Source organism: Enhydra lutris, unplaced genomic scaffold, assembly GCF_002288905.1.
Source record: "Enhydra lutris kenyoni isolate GAN:26980312 unplaced genomic scaffold, ASM228890v2 scaffoldscaffold3, whole genome shotgun sequence".
NCBI classification, from domain to species: domain Eukaryota; kingdom Metazoa; phylum Chordata; class Mammalia; order Carnivora; family Mustelidae; genus Enhydra; species Enhydra lutris.
The window spans coordinates 64,259,196-64,274,874 of NW_019154087.1; the positions used below are offsets into that span (position 1 = coordinate 64,259,196).

Sequence of the window (15,679 nt, forward strand, 5' to 3'; positions counted from 1 at the left end):
CATATGTTTGCTGAGCCTGGACAACACTACCTTGTTCAGGCCTACATCAATCTTAACTATACTCAGTTCCATTGTTGGCTTCCAAAGAAAACCAATAACCCTAACCTCTTGTGAACTTTGTTATTTTTCTAAAGCCTTTGGCGGTCAGGTTGAAGTGCTGGGCACTTCTCTACCTTTCCACCTCCCTTCATCTAGCCTCTCCCCCACCCCAGGACTACCTCTACCTTTCCCAAGCACCACCTCCCATTCCATTTCTAATATCTCAACTTATTTTTATTCAGAGCATTTATGCATATCTAAACCCAAATACTCAGTATCTGGCAAGCCACCCCCAGCATTCACCCTCCTGAAAGACTGCATAGCTTTTCCATAATAACCATACAAGCTTCCTTCTGAGAGGTCCATGCTGCAGTCACTGACACAGACTCCCCAGGGATGGGGGAAGAGTCAGAGGTTAGAGACAGAGACCCTGAAAGGGTCAGAGATCCCAAGCGGCCACTGAGACCCTGAGCAAGTCACTTCACATCTCTGAACTTCAATCTCTGCATCTGCAAAATGAAGACTAATTGCACGTCTGAGACGACTTTGTTTTCCCATTGTAGGTTTCACATAACTAGCAAAACCAAAAAACTATAATCGAGGTAGAACTAACTTTCAGTTACCTAACGTCTATTAGTTTTAGGTTTAAAGAACCCTGACTGCTTGGTTGCCACCCTATTTCTTATATTCCCATCCTGCAAAAATTACTCACCAGATGAGGAAAGCTTTCCTTCCTCTCTTGCCTTTGGCGCAGCCCTTCAAAGAGCATGATCTTTTATAAATGCGTATGAGTAGAGCAGAAGAGTCTTCCCCAACAGTAGGATGGGGGGAAACTATGAGGTCTTTTTTTTTGTGGAGAGGTGCTTTTTCAACGAGCAAACAAACAAACAAACAAAAAGCCATGGACACTCTGTGGTCAGAGATTAAACTTCACAATATGACCCTGTTTTCCTTTTCAGTTCTTCCAACATCCCCACCAAAACACGAAACTGATTCCCAAAAACTGGCACAGGAAAATTGTGATAGAATATCAAATTCCGCTTCCCTCTGACTTCACTTTGCCTAATTCCCTACTAGGTAAAACCCAGATACTTAAACAAACAAACAAACAAATAGATAATCTGGCAGAAGCTGTGTCCCGGCACCTAGAGAGATAGGAGTGTCATCTCCTACACAGGCTGTCCTGGCTTGGTTTGCTTACTTTTGTCAATTCTGATTCTCTGGAGAAAGATTATCTATCCCCAAAGCCATTAAAGCATCTAGCCAGGATAAATGGTTCCTGCCTGAGAAAAACAGTCCTCCAGTGTCAGACACTGCCTCTTAATTGATCTTAATAAGCCATTTTAAATGAAGGGGAAGAAAAAAGTAGAGCACTAACCCATGGTAATTATCTGTAATTCTCCATGCGTAATGTCACTGAATTGAGAAAACAACGCAAAAATGGACAGATGCTGACTAGAGCTTTCGCTGACACCAAAATTAGGGTATTTTGTACAGTAAGTAACATGACTAAGCGGCAGTATTTCAAAGGCAGGTCTTCATCCCCACAACAATATCCAATGCCAGGGACTGCTGGGAACAGTCAGAAGACGCACTTTCCATAAAGCATGACCCAGGAGAATGGGCAGGACTTGGGCAGTGTGGCCTAAAAGCTGATGGGTGTGGCAGAGACTCATTTAGCTGCTAATATTTAATGTAAAATCGGGTAATTCTACATCAGCTATAAAGTGAGAAGAGAAATGAACTCCCCTGCTTCCTAAGTAGGGCTTTTTGTTCTGCTTTGTTTTGTTGCCAGTTTAAAGAACTATAATCCCAGCACTTCAGAGGTCCTTTAAAAACAAATGTTCTTATTTAACAATGGTAGAAAACAAAGAGGAGGTCTCACAGCTGTGAGTAAAGCCCACAGGCCTCGAGTGGGGTGGAACACAAAGTGGGTTTGAGAGGGAGGGGGGCAGGGTCAGGAAAAGTTAGGTAGCAGCTAGACTGAGCGGTGGGAGGAATGCTGGGAGGCAGAGTCCCCAGTCCTTGAGGGGAGAATGAGATGGACAGGAGCTGGAGGCAAGACAGTGATAAATCAGAGACACATTAGAAGCCCGGGGGCTCAACATCCAGAGCTTGTGCCTTCTAAGACCTTGGGGCTGACATATCAAGAGCCAAGGGTGCAGAACACAGTCCTCTCCTCTTCCCCGTCTGCCCCAGGGTAACCCTTAGACTCGTTATAATGCATCTGAATTGCAGGTATAGCCCCGCCCAAAGGAGAAAAGCTACCAGGATGGTTCTGCTTCAAACCCTGTAGGGTAAAACACAACCTCTCCCATCCTGTGGAAGGAGTCTCCCAAAAGACTGGGAGCAGCCTCCACTGGAGACCACCCACCCCACTGCAGGTCCCATCCCCGAAAGACCCAAGAATATCCGATCCGAAACAACTTAGGAGGTTCTGCCTCCTGGAATCCGTCTGCTCTCCCACCGTGAGGGTGTCCTTTCACCTTAATAAACAGCTCCGCGCTTGCTACTTTCCTTCTAGCTGTCTTGATTCTGAGCACAGATCCCCACCTATATCTTTTCAGGGGGTATCTAAGGACGGAGACCTCCCCATTCACACAGTGCAGACTCTCCCACCAGTGTAACAGAAAGACCGCTACTCTTTATCTTACCAGGAATCTCCTCTTCTATCCTGACCTGTAACCAGCATCTCTCTTCTTCACCTCTTTAGGCCCCGACAAGTAATTCTGAGCGCTTATCATGTTCCAGAGAGCCGTGTGCTAGATGGGGGTTGCTATACCATTTCTGATACCCTCCGCATAAGGAGAACAGCTTTATCTGATGTCTCAGCAATAAGACAATTTACCATGTTTTGAAAACTCCACGCATCTCCACTCCAGAAGTGTACGTGATTGAGTGCAGGTTTGTGTGCATGTGTGTAGGGTGAATGGTGCTCTGAGCATCCAGCAGCTGCTACTGACCTAGCAGCAACAATTAAAAGGAACAATCTTGGGCTCACAGCTGCCAATGGGCTAGGCAGAAAGATGGGAATGATAACAAAGAGGGAAGTGAATGAAACTCCAAGGAAACAAAGGATTTGGTATCCTGTCCCTGCCCGGAGCAACAGTATGGGGGAAGACATGACTGTGGCTCGCTGGAAAGTCTGTGTGGGATTTGCCCTGAGGTTAAAAGTTACCAGCACTGGGGCGCCTGGGTGGCTCAGTGGGTTAAGCCTCTGCCTTTGACTCAGGTCATGATCTCGGAGTCCTGGGATCGAGTCCCACATCGGGCTCTGCTCTGCGGAGAGCCTGCTTCCTCCTCTCTCTCTCTGCCTGCCTCTCTGACTACTTGTGATCTCTCTGTCAACTAAATAAGTAAATTCTTTAAAAAAAAAAAAAAAAAAGTTACCAGCACTAAGAGCCACTTGCTTTTAGTTTAACACGCAACTGAAATTAAAAAAGAAATGAATGAACTTGAATTATTTTTCCTTTAGTTCTCTTGAAAGTTACTCAAAAACAGTGAACCTGCAATAAATTCCCCCCTGCAATAAATTGGGGGAAAGCTGAAAATGCCTGGCTGATTAGTGATTTTTAACTTATGTAACTTTTTTTTTGTGGTCGACAGTTTAGAATTCCATTACAATCATATTATAAACTGACCTAAGCCACTTTAGCACCTCGAAATGTCTGGTTCTTTTGATAAAGGAGCTTCTAGCACTTAGAGATAGGTGAGAGCTTCATACTCGCTACTCTCAGTCCAATTTTTGTCAATGTACATAGGCAAGCAGGCACAAAAACAGGCAAGCTGTCCTCCTCTGGAAGGAATTTCTCTTTCGGATCTCTATCACTTACACGCGAATCATGCAGGTTCACTCTGAATGTTCACCCAACATTCTCAGGGCAGGACAGACAAATAGAATTAGGTGGACAAGGAACCCTTGGAGAAGTGGCATGCCCACAGTCCTCACTGCTCTGAAGGGGTCAGGATGCTGGGCTCAGCAGGTTCTCATTCCTCACTCACCCAGGGGTGCTGGGGTTCTTACAATCCATTTTACTAATGAAAAAGATTTCTCAACATCCTTAAAGAAAGCTGCTCAGACAATACCTGAAGTGTTTAGGCAACCAACTTTGGCGGAATGTGTTCCTAATGAAGACATTTCCGATGTCACCAAAATACCAAGAGAATAAGTTAATTTATGCATGCATACACAGCCTTCTGTATACACTTCAGTATTCTTAGAGTACACTACCATGCAGATAATTTGATTGTTTCTACAAAAGGAAACTTTCCCAATTTTTAACCTCAGTTATTTACTGCTATTTTACCAGGCAAATTTTCTCTTATAAATTTAAATTATTGAAAACTATTAAATGAAATCAATGTTGTTGAAATTTTGTAAATTTGCCTTCATTCATCATTTTTCTCCCTATTAGACAAAATGCCTATTAAAAAAAAAAGTCTATTAAACCAACTGTTGATCATGTTAAGTTACCATTTATATTTCTAGGCTATCACAGGCAAAACCTAAGATTTGTTTCTAACTTCTCACCAAAACGAACATTATCTTCTTGGGTTACAGATGTACGTAAGTACCATACTAGTGCGTCATCCTATTTCAAGCTTTCGCAAAGCCAAATTAGGTTAACAATATTAAAATCATGATTCAAAATGAGATTTGTAAAAGAATTACAGTGTTCTCCAAGGCTCTCCCAGTGCAAATCATTTTGATAATAATAGGAAAACTACTACTTCTTTTACTTTACCCCAATATGTTCAACCTTAACCACAACCTTCTATTCCCATTTGAGATATGGGAACAGTTGGGGTCAGAAGAGTTAAGTGAGTTGACCCAAATTCCAAGATGAAAAAGGACACAGGATTCAAAGGCAGGTAGGTCCTTCTCAGCTCCACATCCTGAACTCTTTCCTTTTTGATTTGTTATTACACCCAAGCCCCTGAACAAATTAAACTACCAAACTATGAAACTCAAAATAACAAAATCACACAAACATGCCATATATCCCATTTCATACCTTTAATCCTCTGAGACTTCCTGGGCTAGTTGGAGAAGAGCTAGAAGATTTCGTTGATTTAGGAGTAGACAGCTGGCTGCTGGGAGTTCCATTAACTGACCATGAGACAACAAAGGAGACAGAGGTCATTCAAACCCCAAATAACCAGATTGCACAAATACACCAAGCACATGCACAACATTGCTCCAATGAAGCTTCGATTCATTTAAAGCTCAAAGCAGATGGCAAATCAGTGAAAAGCAAAAATAATGTGTTTTATTGCATTACAAAGTATCAGACAAATAAGGAGTGAAACTAGAATTGTTTTCAGTAATAGCTTTCCAACAGTGACATAAACAAATATATAAAACATTATGGAATTAGAGATGTGAATGAGAACTTGTCCATAGATTCTGCCTGCCAGCAAGGGCAGAGAAATGAAATGGCTGGTATGTTTGTAATACTTTACTAGGAAGGCTGTCCTGAAACTTCCAACATCCACTCTCTTGGTATATACCAACCTGGTTACCCAAGAAGTTCTACCGCTCTCCCAAATCAATTCCACATAAGCCAAACAAATTTTCTAAGCATATTCTTTATGGAAAGGGAAAATTACTTGTCATTTTTCTTATAACACCTGTTTATTTCTTTGAAGGCCATAAAAGGCACTCTTCAACTTTCTTTTTATCTAAAGTAGTCATTCTTAATTCCTTCCATTTTCTTGTCCTCACTGTTTAATTTCTCCCACTATTTACCAAATCTTGATGGTTTTCCAATAGTACCCCCTCCAAACTTCTACACACTTCCTGGGTTGAAGACTCAATTTAGAGCACAGCTAGGAAAATCATGACCACTGCTGTTTAGAAGGGAGGGTAAATTTGCCCATTTTATACTAGAGAATGCTGGTCAAACACTTCAGCATGACTTATGCTTATTCCTAACTTTATCACCTGGATCCATTTCTGCTGTCATTTCACAAAGTTGGTAGTTAACATTTAGGACTGGTGTAATTATTTTTCTAAGACGTATCTGAAACCCCTTTTATCACGAATCTTCAATGCTTTGCCCAAAGATGAAAACTGTCATTCATCTCTATGGAAAGAAAAGCAAAGTCCATTTCTTTCTTTTGTTTTCAAATACGAGGAAGCAGAAAACTATTATTTTAAATGAAGCTAATAAATGTAAAAAAACAATATGCAGAGGCAAAAGTCCTAAATAGGTGACTCAAAAAAGTGAGTACTAGTTCTTGAGTAGAGGCAAAAGTCCTGGGATCAACAAGTATTTGTGATTAGATGAATAACCTATAAACCAGGGTATCTGGGTTTGAAGTCATGCTTATTTATTGCATTGCTCATTTTAAATTGGGAAAGGATGAAAAAATTTTCTCGTCACTTTTAACTTACCAAACTTTAATTTTTCTAATTTAAAACCACCCATGCATAAACAATGATCTGTTATCTATAATTTCATAACAAATGTACGTGCATATTTAGAGTACAAGGACAACACAAGGAACTGTGCAATTAGAAACTTTCTAGGATATTCAACAGTCCTGATTATTTCTCAATTAAGTTAAATTTCAATGTTGTTTTCTTTTAAAAATTCTCTTTAAAGAAAGGGAATTGGTGGCAGAAGTTCACATAAAATAGAGATTATTATGGTCAATGAACTAGTCAACTTGCTGTGAGCTGAGACTGAATTTTACTCCTTTTTTTCCTTCATTCCACACAGCAACCTAGGCAGGTCACCAGCCTCCACTCAGTAAGTGCTATTAGCTTTCACAGATACTCAGAATCCACACTGACAGCAGAGGCTACTTTGGAACAGTGACAGAAAAGGGACAAAAGGATAAAAATCAATTCCTGGAAATGGTGATCCTGGCAGGAGACAAAACTCCCTAAAAACATACCCACTGCTAAACAAAGTTTCTTGACAAAACTCACTGCCAGGAATTTTACTGGAGTCAGTAACTACATGCCCGTATTTCCCTCCAAATAATCTCATCCTAAAGAGACACCAAGTCATGTTTGGGTTTCTAAGTTTCCCAGAGCATCTGGAAAATTCTAAAAAATGTTCCTTCATGAGTAATCCTTAATTTCACTTCTTTGCCCATTTCTTCCAAATCTTCGTTAGAAAGGTAAGTGGGGCAGGGTCATGTTGGGCATGCTCCCCTCACACGGCTGCCACCAGCTGGTGGGTGGACAATGACCAACCCACACCCTCGTCATGTACCACTCCTTCACCAACCCCCGACTCTCTCTCCCAGAAGAAGGCTGTTATCCACGCCTCCCCTCAACTGGAAGAAAAGAAATAAACTTGGGCTTTTTTGTTTGCTTGTTTGTTCAGAAGATCTTCTGTCTTGGTGGACTCTGAAAGATTTACAAGCTAGAAACCTCAAATGAGCATCTTTAGGACTCAAGTTATGGTAATATTTACCTACTTATGTTACCCAGATGAATTTCTATGTGTTTCTTACACACTATTTGCCTGTTTTGCTAAGAGTTTTGTTGAGAAATTCAGTCAACCAGAAGACCGCACTTACAGAGCACTTCTGTTCCAAGACTGAAAAGGCACAATTTTCTGTCTACAAAGCTAATACCTCTGTTTGAGATTCCAGTTTGTCCCACGGCATTTTCTAAATGTTCCCAGGTATGCCACAGCTAGAGGTCTGTAAATGTGAGTTGTGCTTGTGGGTATGCGGCTTTCAATAATACAAATTGCCCCCTTGTTTGTAACTGCAGGATGTGGTGAACATACTTTGGGGTTTAATCTCTCATAAAGAAGCTGTTTGCACTCTGAAGTGTGATTTATATATCTCACAACTTTTACTTGCGAGTTTAAGATACTCTACCCCAAATGCAAATACAGACTTAGTTAAAAATTGGGAGTCCTGAAATGTTAAGATTTCTTGAATCAATTTCTAAGCATTTCAAATTCAATTTAAAAAGATTTGAATAAATCTTTATTTATACAAACATATTGGTCTGCAAGAAAAATTATGGCTATGATACATGCTTTTAGTTTAGTATGTATTGGATTCATTAAAATACCTGATTTTTTAATCACTCTCCTCACTTCTATTTATTTCACTGATACGATAAATATCTATAAAACCTATGGCTAAAACAAAAGCAAAGAACCTGACAAAAATCTACATTTACCATATGGTGGGCTCAGGTAATTGTATTTATGCCAATTTCATGTTGTATTAGCTTTCCTAATGTTTGAGATACTTTACAGAAGCATAATATAATTTGAAATAAGCTTCACAGCAGAGAGATGCTTTCAGTTAAAAATATTCATATTATCAATATTTTTAGAAAGAGTGTTGGGCCTCTTAGCTGTAGGGTGGGGAAGAAGGTAAGAACAGAAGGAGAAGAAGGTAAGAACAGAACAGTTTAATTGCTTCTATGGTCATTTTCCTATAACCAATGAACTTTAGCTTTTTTCAGTAACAGAATATTTTCCAAAATTAACTAGAAGATAGACCCTTCGAGGTGGTACTCCTCCTCGATCCCTTGGTCCTCTAACTACACACAGAGAGAGGCACTTGGCCATCTTCGGACAATGACTGGTTCTCTAAAAAGAAGGGACATTGAGGCATTCTATGCACGGTGAAGCATCCCACAGCGCACAAATGTACACTGGTACAAGCCAGATACGTTCATGGAAATGGAGCAAAAGGAAACAGAAATGTGGCAAGAGACAGAAACAAAAACCCAGCGGAGCGACAAAGCCATTCTCCTCATGGCTCACCTGGGGATCTGGCTGCAGAGTAGGCACCGGAGTGGTGTCCACCCCTCTTTACTGTGCACATTCAGGGAGTACAAAGAGGAGGAGACAGTAAGGAGAGCAGTTATTCAGCAGGTCTGAACGCGTATACACAAAAAGGGTTAAACAGCCTGACCGAAGGAAAGTGGGGTGGGTGCTGAAGGCAAAGCAGTGACAAGTAGAATGTCCAAAACACTCCATCTTTTAGAGGACCTGATGCTTGACACAATTTTATTGATCCTACTTTCACATGTTCTAGATTTCCCATCTGTGAAATCATGGTTTTTCATAATCCTCTCCTGAACAGGAAGGGATATCAGCAAAATTACTTAAAATTACTATATACAAACCTTGTAGAAGACATCAAGATATTTATAGATGTTTCTAGCTTTTAAAAAAGTGCCCCCAAACAGTCAAAATTATCACAGATCTATAGGTTTAGAACCTGAAAGAAACTTAATTACAGGTAAGTCTGACTCTTAAATAAGTACCAATTTCCAATAATAATCACTGCTACTATTAAATTGCTTGAAAAAGGAAAAGCCTATGAAACTTATCAAGGAAACGCGTTCTGTGTCAGATGTATGTTTTAAACCAATAAGAGAAGAAAAATATCCACAATCATACAGCACAAAGTTAAAAATACAGTACGTTATGGTCCAAATGCAAAACACTTCTACATAAATACCAGAAGGTTCTAGATATAGACTGTTCTTGAGAAAATGTGTGAGAATAAAACAAACAAGCGTCTTAGCAGATCTATGACAACTTTGAGCAACAGACTCAAATTTTTTGTTTTAAGAATCATGTCATCTACGTGTTGTTTGGAACCTGGCTGCATGCAAACATGGGAAAGACCGCTAGTTCGTAACAATTCAAGGAACTGAAGGAGAAAGAGTACCTGAAGCTGGCGATTTGCTGCGTCGGGAGGGCCCAGGGCTTTTAGATCCAGAATACTTGACAGCTGAGGAGCGAGAATAAGAGGACTTCAAGACGCGGCATTCTAGAAAGGAGAGAAAGTGTATTAACTAAATCTGGTTAAAATACTGATCACACGTGTATGCAGTTTACTGCCAGAGAGCGAACACCTGATCATTTTCCCATTATTGTTAAACAACTCCAATATACAAAGCAATTGTCCCAAAAGTACACCCGAGGTTGTCTTTAGTTAGGCTAGGCATCTTGTAGACAAGCTCATTGCTCCAGCGGAGTTCGCACTGAATAGGGAAATCCCAATGTCCTAACTTGATCACGCACGTAGAGCCCCGTCTGAACATGCTCAGCTTCCTTTTTCGGTCAGTAGTATTGGTAGCAAAAGGCCACAATTTTATTCTGTCCAAACTCCCTGATAATCTTATTTTGAAAGGGTAGGGGACTCCTTACCATCTTATTTTCCACCTTCTCTAAGTATAGAGGATCGAAAATGAGGAAACTAGCTTCCAGCAATAACTTTGGTTTTTCCATAAATCATCAAATAAAACAGCATTTAGAGTACCAGAAGTAATTACAGCTAAAATAATCAGTGCTAATTTGAATAATTAAGAACATGGGTTTGGAGCCATGAAGATTTTGAATGAATCTTGAATCTGATTTTGCTAACTAGGGGAGCTTGGTCAGGGTCTAAGGCTCCGTTATTTCCCCTATGAAATTGGGATCAGAATAAATTCTGCATCTGCTTGGTAGGCTTGTTATAAGGATTAAATCAGATAACCTATTGTCTGTCATTTACGGTTTAAAATACTTCAATTTATGAGGTAAGATTACAACGTGGGTTGGGTTTAATGTATACCACCACGCAATAAATTAACATGTGAAGTCCACTAATCAGGAAAATACACACCAGGGGAGGCTAGTTAGCATTTGAAAGACCCTAATCAAAATCTCACTCAGAAGGGGCTGGATCAACTTCAGTTTAGTTAATTAGCATTGTGGATGTTAAACAGTATTCTGTTGTTGAAAGGAGGGGTGTGTGTTAGTCAGAAACATCTTAAAGGCACTGCCACTCTTTCATAAGCACAAGTGTAAATCCAGAAAACCAACAACTACAGCTTAGAACCACACCCTAGCTTTAGGACTCTCAGCCAGTCCTGAGGTCAGTTCTTGAAGCGGGATTCTGTTACTTGGGGAAGACGTGTTTAGCATTTTAATGAATCTTTAATGCAAGATGTTGTCAGAATCCTAAAAGGATAGAAAGTAAGGACTTTATTAAGATTAAACACAAGTTAAATAACTGGTTAAAAAAACATACACAGGGGCGCCTGGGTGGCTCAGTGGGTTAAGCCTCTGCCTTCTGCTCAGGTCCTGATCTCAGGGTCCTGGGATTAAGACCGGCATCGGCGGCGGCATCTGCTCTCTGCTCAGTGGGGAGCCTGATTCCCCCTCCCCCTCTGCCTGCCTCTGTCCTTACTTGTGATCTCTCTCGCTGTCAAATAAATAAATAAAATCTTTTAAAAAAAATACACATCTTTTTCTCCAAATAAATGTAACAGTGGCCAAATCAAGTTTAATTTCATGACCTGCTGGTGAAGGTATAATAATGACGTTTATAATAATGAAAGTGAAGCACATACATCAGGGACCCTTCTGCTTTATATATACTGTTTCACTTAATCCTCACAAAATCTTATGAAAAAGCCAGTTATCCTCCATTGGCAGAAGGTTGAGTAATTGGCAACTGAGAGGGAAGAAATCAGTAACTTACACCCACCTTTCACTATTGGAGCCCACTGGTAGCTAACAACAAAAACCATGAATAATAAAACTAGATTAGTAAATTTACAACATGCACACAAAGCACAGAGAACAATGCCTGGGACATACATAGTATGTGCTCAATAAATATTTTGTTGCTACCCAAATTAACTTCATAACGTAGAAGATATCATTGTGTTTCAGTGTCTCAACTTTCAAATTTAATAATATTGGTTGGCATCAAAGAAATACTATGAAATGAGATTAAGCTATAATCAAGAAACATGTAAAATACAGATGATAATGCAAATGCACATTTTAGTCAGACTTAATCATCATGGGAACAGGGGAGAGCATTAGCACACACAATATAACAGGACATTCTCTGTGATTCTTTCTAGTGGTATTACAAGTTAAAATCAGGGCCAGGCCAACAGAATATAAGACAGTACAGAAACCCTCAGTGAAACTTGGCAGCAATGAAAAAAATGAAACAAAATAAAAAAGTATAGATAAATGAGGCCCAAGCACAAAGCAGATAAATTATCTCCATGGTAACCGACATAGTTTAACAGGAAAGAATTACTCAAGGAAGTTTGGTACCACAAAACACATCATCTTGAATTTTAAGAAGTTTATGGATCACAGGATTTATTTGGTGACATGTTTCTCTAATTCTGGATGGTCAGAATCACTACAACTGGAAAGGGACTACCGTCTAATTTTTGAAAGGCCACCTCTCCTCACTCATGAAATTAAAGAGCGAGACTTCATCTTTTACATCGATCTCCTGTGTGAAATGTTATGTCTGTATGATTTTACCTCCTTTTAAGAGGAAGTTGACTTTACTATCAGCTAAAATAATCACTATTACTATAATAGGTTTAAATTAATTCAAGACGAAAAAGTAAAGCAATTTTCCCAGAATCAATAACACCTGAAATCACTAAGGTTATTGCTATAAAGTTGAAAACTCCATACATTGGAGAAAGGGATTTTCTCATTCTATCAATGAAAATAGCTTTATTTTTTTCTGCATATACGAACAATGCATTTTTTTTTAAGTTGCAAACAACGAGGTAAAAAGAAAGCCAAGACAACCATGATTAACAATTATTACCTTTTACATATCTCGTTATGAACACAGAAAATGGGTAACTAACCATTTCAGATTCAATATAACCCATATCTTTAAGGTGGCACAACCAGCCACTGTTCTGAAATAGGCAGGAAATCCATTTCAGAGGCAAAACAAGGCAGTCAAGAGACAACTCATTTTAATCTAAAAAATTTAAAACTACCTGAATTAGATTTTTTAACAACTAGGCTAATGTTTTCATTTTATTCTCTACTTTCATTAGTTCAAAAAGAATACCACCAATGTCCTCTTTCTTCAACATGCCAGACCACCTAGCAAGGGTCATCTGACTAAACCCTGAACCTCTGTTTCAGGATTACTAGGACGGTCAAAGAATTGCCTCACCACTGTGATCCAGGACGAAGTCATCTTGGGCATAACGGAATTTTTCAGGCCCACAAGCAATAAAAACATCGTCATCACCAAAAAAGTCTTGCAGACAAGTAACCTAAAAAGAAAGGAAAAAAAAAAATCACGTCTAAGAGATATATTGGAAACATTAGAAGTGAAAGAAAAAGCAAAATGCATTGCATTTGCAAGCCTCACCTATAATATTGTGTTGGAGTGAAAAGCAATTTAAAATCACACTACATTTCCAAGCACTCGACTCTATAGAGCACTTCCACACACTTTCCCTGACCTCAGCACAACAGAATGAGGAGTTCATAGCTGGCATCAACATTTCCATTTCACAAGTGGAGTCGAGGACATTCACACAAAGCAATGTGTTTTCTTCCGTGTTCCCCCTATTAATGGGTGACGGGGCTGAGGCTGATGGAGGTCTCTGCTCTCAGTCTAATTTCTTCATTTCTACCCTTCCTCAGTCTCCCCCTTCCCAACTGTGTCACCCTGGGCATGACTTCTCTGTACCTTTGGTCCAGTGCACTGTAGGTTGTTTGGGGAATAATGCATGAAACCTGCTTGGAATAGTGCTGGGCATCTCAAGGCTCAATGTGTTAACACGCATCTCCATCACCAACGTCATCATTAAGATCAGAGGAAGCCTCGGAGCCCTTCCAAAGTCCTGTACCTGAACAGATAGTTTTAATTTCATATTCTTTTTTCAACCCCTCACCCTAGCCCCCAACACACAGTATCAGTTTCAGATTCCACAGAAACCGGATTCACGGCAGTGAGCACATTCATCCATTCCTGCCAGGGATTATAAGAACTATCCTTCTGGACTTTGGACATAGGTAGATTCCACGTTTACCTGTTTTTCAACTGGCTATGTGATTTTTTTTTTTAAGTACTCTTTTCCTAATAATAAAGTTTTTTTTTTTTTTTTAATCACTGTTCTAGTACCTAGGATCTGAGCGATTGATTTTATTACAAGGATATATTTCATCTGGTACTAAATTTGTTGGTATTTGACTAAATGCCAAAGTAAACAATTAAGTTGCTTATTATATAGAATAAAAGTATTTAACAAGTCTAGGGACTGTAATAAATCCAGGTGTTTTTGTTTTGTTTTTCTCTACAGCAGTTCAATTTAGATCTTCTAGTCAATCTTTTAATGATTTCACCTGTCAGTATAAATTGGCTTTCCAAACACGGTTTCCATGTTTGCCTCCCATCAACTCAGGTTCTAGCCAATGAATACATATTTGGTTAAATAGTTAACCAATTATATAACTATTAAATAGGTTCATATTTGCCTCATATACTACTCTCAAGGAATGGTAGGTATAAAATGAATAAGTTACACAACGGATTTAAACAAACATGTATTTTGACTCGGGATGCTGACATACCTCACATAACATTAAACAACTCTTGTCTCCTTTTATTCAACAAATTTGTACTGAGCATATATGATGTGCCAGGCACCATTCTAGGTGCTACAGAAACATCAGTAAAGAAATAAAATGATCCTACTCTCATGAAGCAAGTGTAAAAAGCAGCACAATAAAATTTGTGAGTAAATTAATGCAATATAAAAAGGTGGTAAGGGGTATGGAGAAAGATAAAGCAGAGATGGGAACTGTGAATGTGTGGGATGGGTGCTACAGTACTAAACAGGGTGGTCAGGGAAGGCCTCACACTAAAATGACATTTGGACAAAATATTAAAAGAGACCAAGGAACAAGCATGTGGGCAAAGTGTTCTAGGCAGAGAGCACAGAATATGGGAAAACCCTGTGAAGATATTAGGCTTAGCACGTTCACAAGAAACAGTCCTGGAATACAGCAAAAGAGGAGAAGAATGGATCAGAGAAGTAAGGGGAAGGAGAGCAGATGACATAGGGCCCTGTCAGCCACTGGTATGGACTTTGGCTTTACTCTGAGATGGAAAACCATCAGAGGCTTCAGAGCAGAAGACTGTCACAAGGCGATGTCCCTTTTAACAGGATCACATTGTGCTCATAACAGACTGTAACAAAAGGGCAAGGGTAGAAAGCATTAAAGGCTCTTGCTACATCAGGCAAGAGATTAGAATGGCTTGTGCAAAGGTGTTGGAACCAAGATGCCCTTCAACAGACAAATGGATAAAGAAGATACGGTCCATATATACAATGGAGTATTATGCCTCCATCAGAAAGGATGAATACCCAACTTTTGTATTAACATGGACAGGACTGGAGGAGATTATGCTGAGTGAAATAAGTCAAGCAGGGAGAGTCAATTATCATATGGTTTCACTTATTTGTGGAGCATAAGGAATAACATTAATGGAGGACATTAGGAGAAGGAAAGGAAAAATGAATTGGGGGAAATCAGAGGGGGAGACAAACCATGAGAAACTGTGGACTCTGAGAAACAAACTGAGGGTTTTGGAGGGGAGAAGGGTGAGAGGTTGGGTGAGCCTGGTGGTGGGTATTATGGAGGGCACATATTGCATGGAGCACTGGGTGTGGTGCATAAACAGTGAATTCTGGAACACTGAAATTAAAAAAAAAAAAAAGAATGGCTTGTGCAAAGGTGTTGGGAGTGGAGGAAGTGAGGGGACTACACCACCCTTTGGATATGGGGATATGAAAGAAGAGAGAAGAATATGATGGCTCAGGGAGTCTGGTTTGAGTCACTAAAGATAGGGCTGTCATGAA

At 39.7% G+C, this 15,679-nt stretch overlaps 1 protein-coding gene across 3 annotated transcripts in view; it reads right to left on the minus strand.

The window, feature by feature from the left end:
* Positions 1-15,679, minus strand: part of LOC111155561 (doublecortin like kinase 2) — a 143,789-nt gene that overhangs the window by 43,105 nt on the left and 85,005 nt on the right. For 2 of the 3 annotated variants that reach the window (XM_022515801.1, XM_022515810.1), the window contains exons 3-5: positions 12,979-13,081; positions 9,706-9,807; positions 5,055-5,149 (exon numbers count right to left, since the gene is read on the minus strand). In XM_022515801.1, the coding sequence (XP_022371509.1) occupies positions 5,055-5,149; positions 9,706-9,807; positions 12,979-13,081 (300 nt within the window). Of the gene's footprint in view, positions 1-5,054; positions 5,150-8,789; positions 8,841-9,705; positions 9,808-12,978; positions 13,082-15,679 lie in introns of all 3 variants that reach the window. The other variant, XM_022515790.1, reaches the window with a different exon arrangement.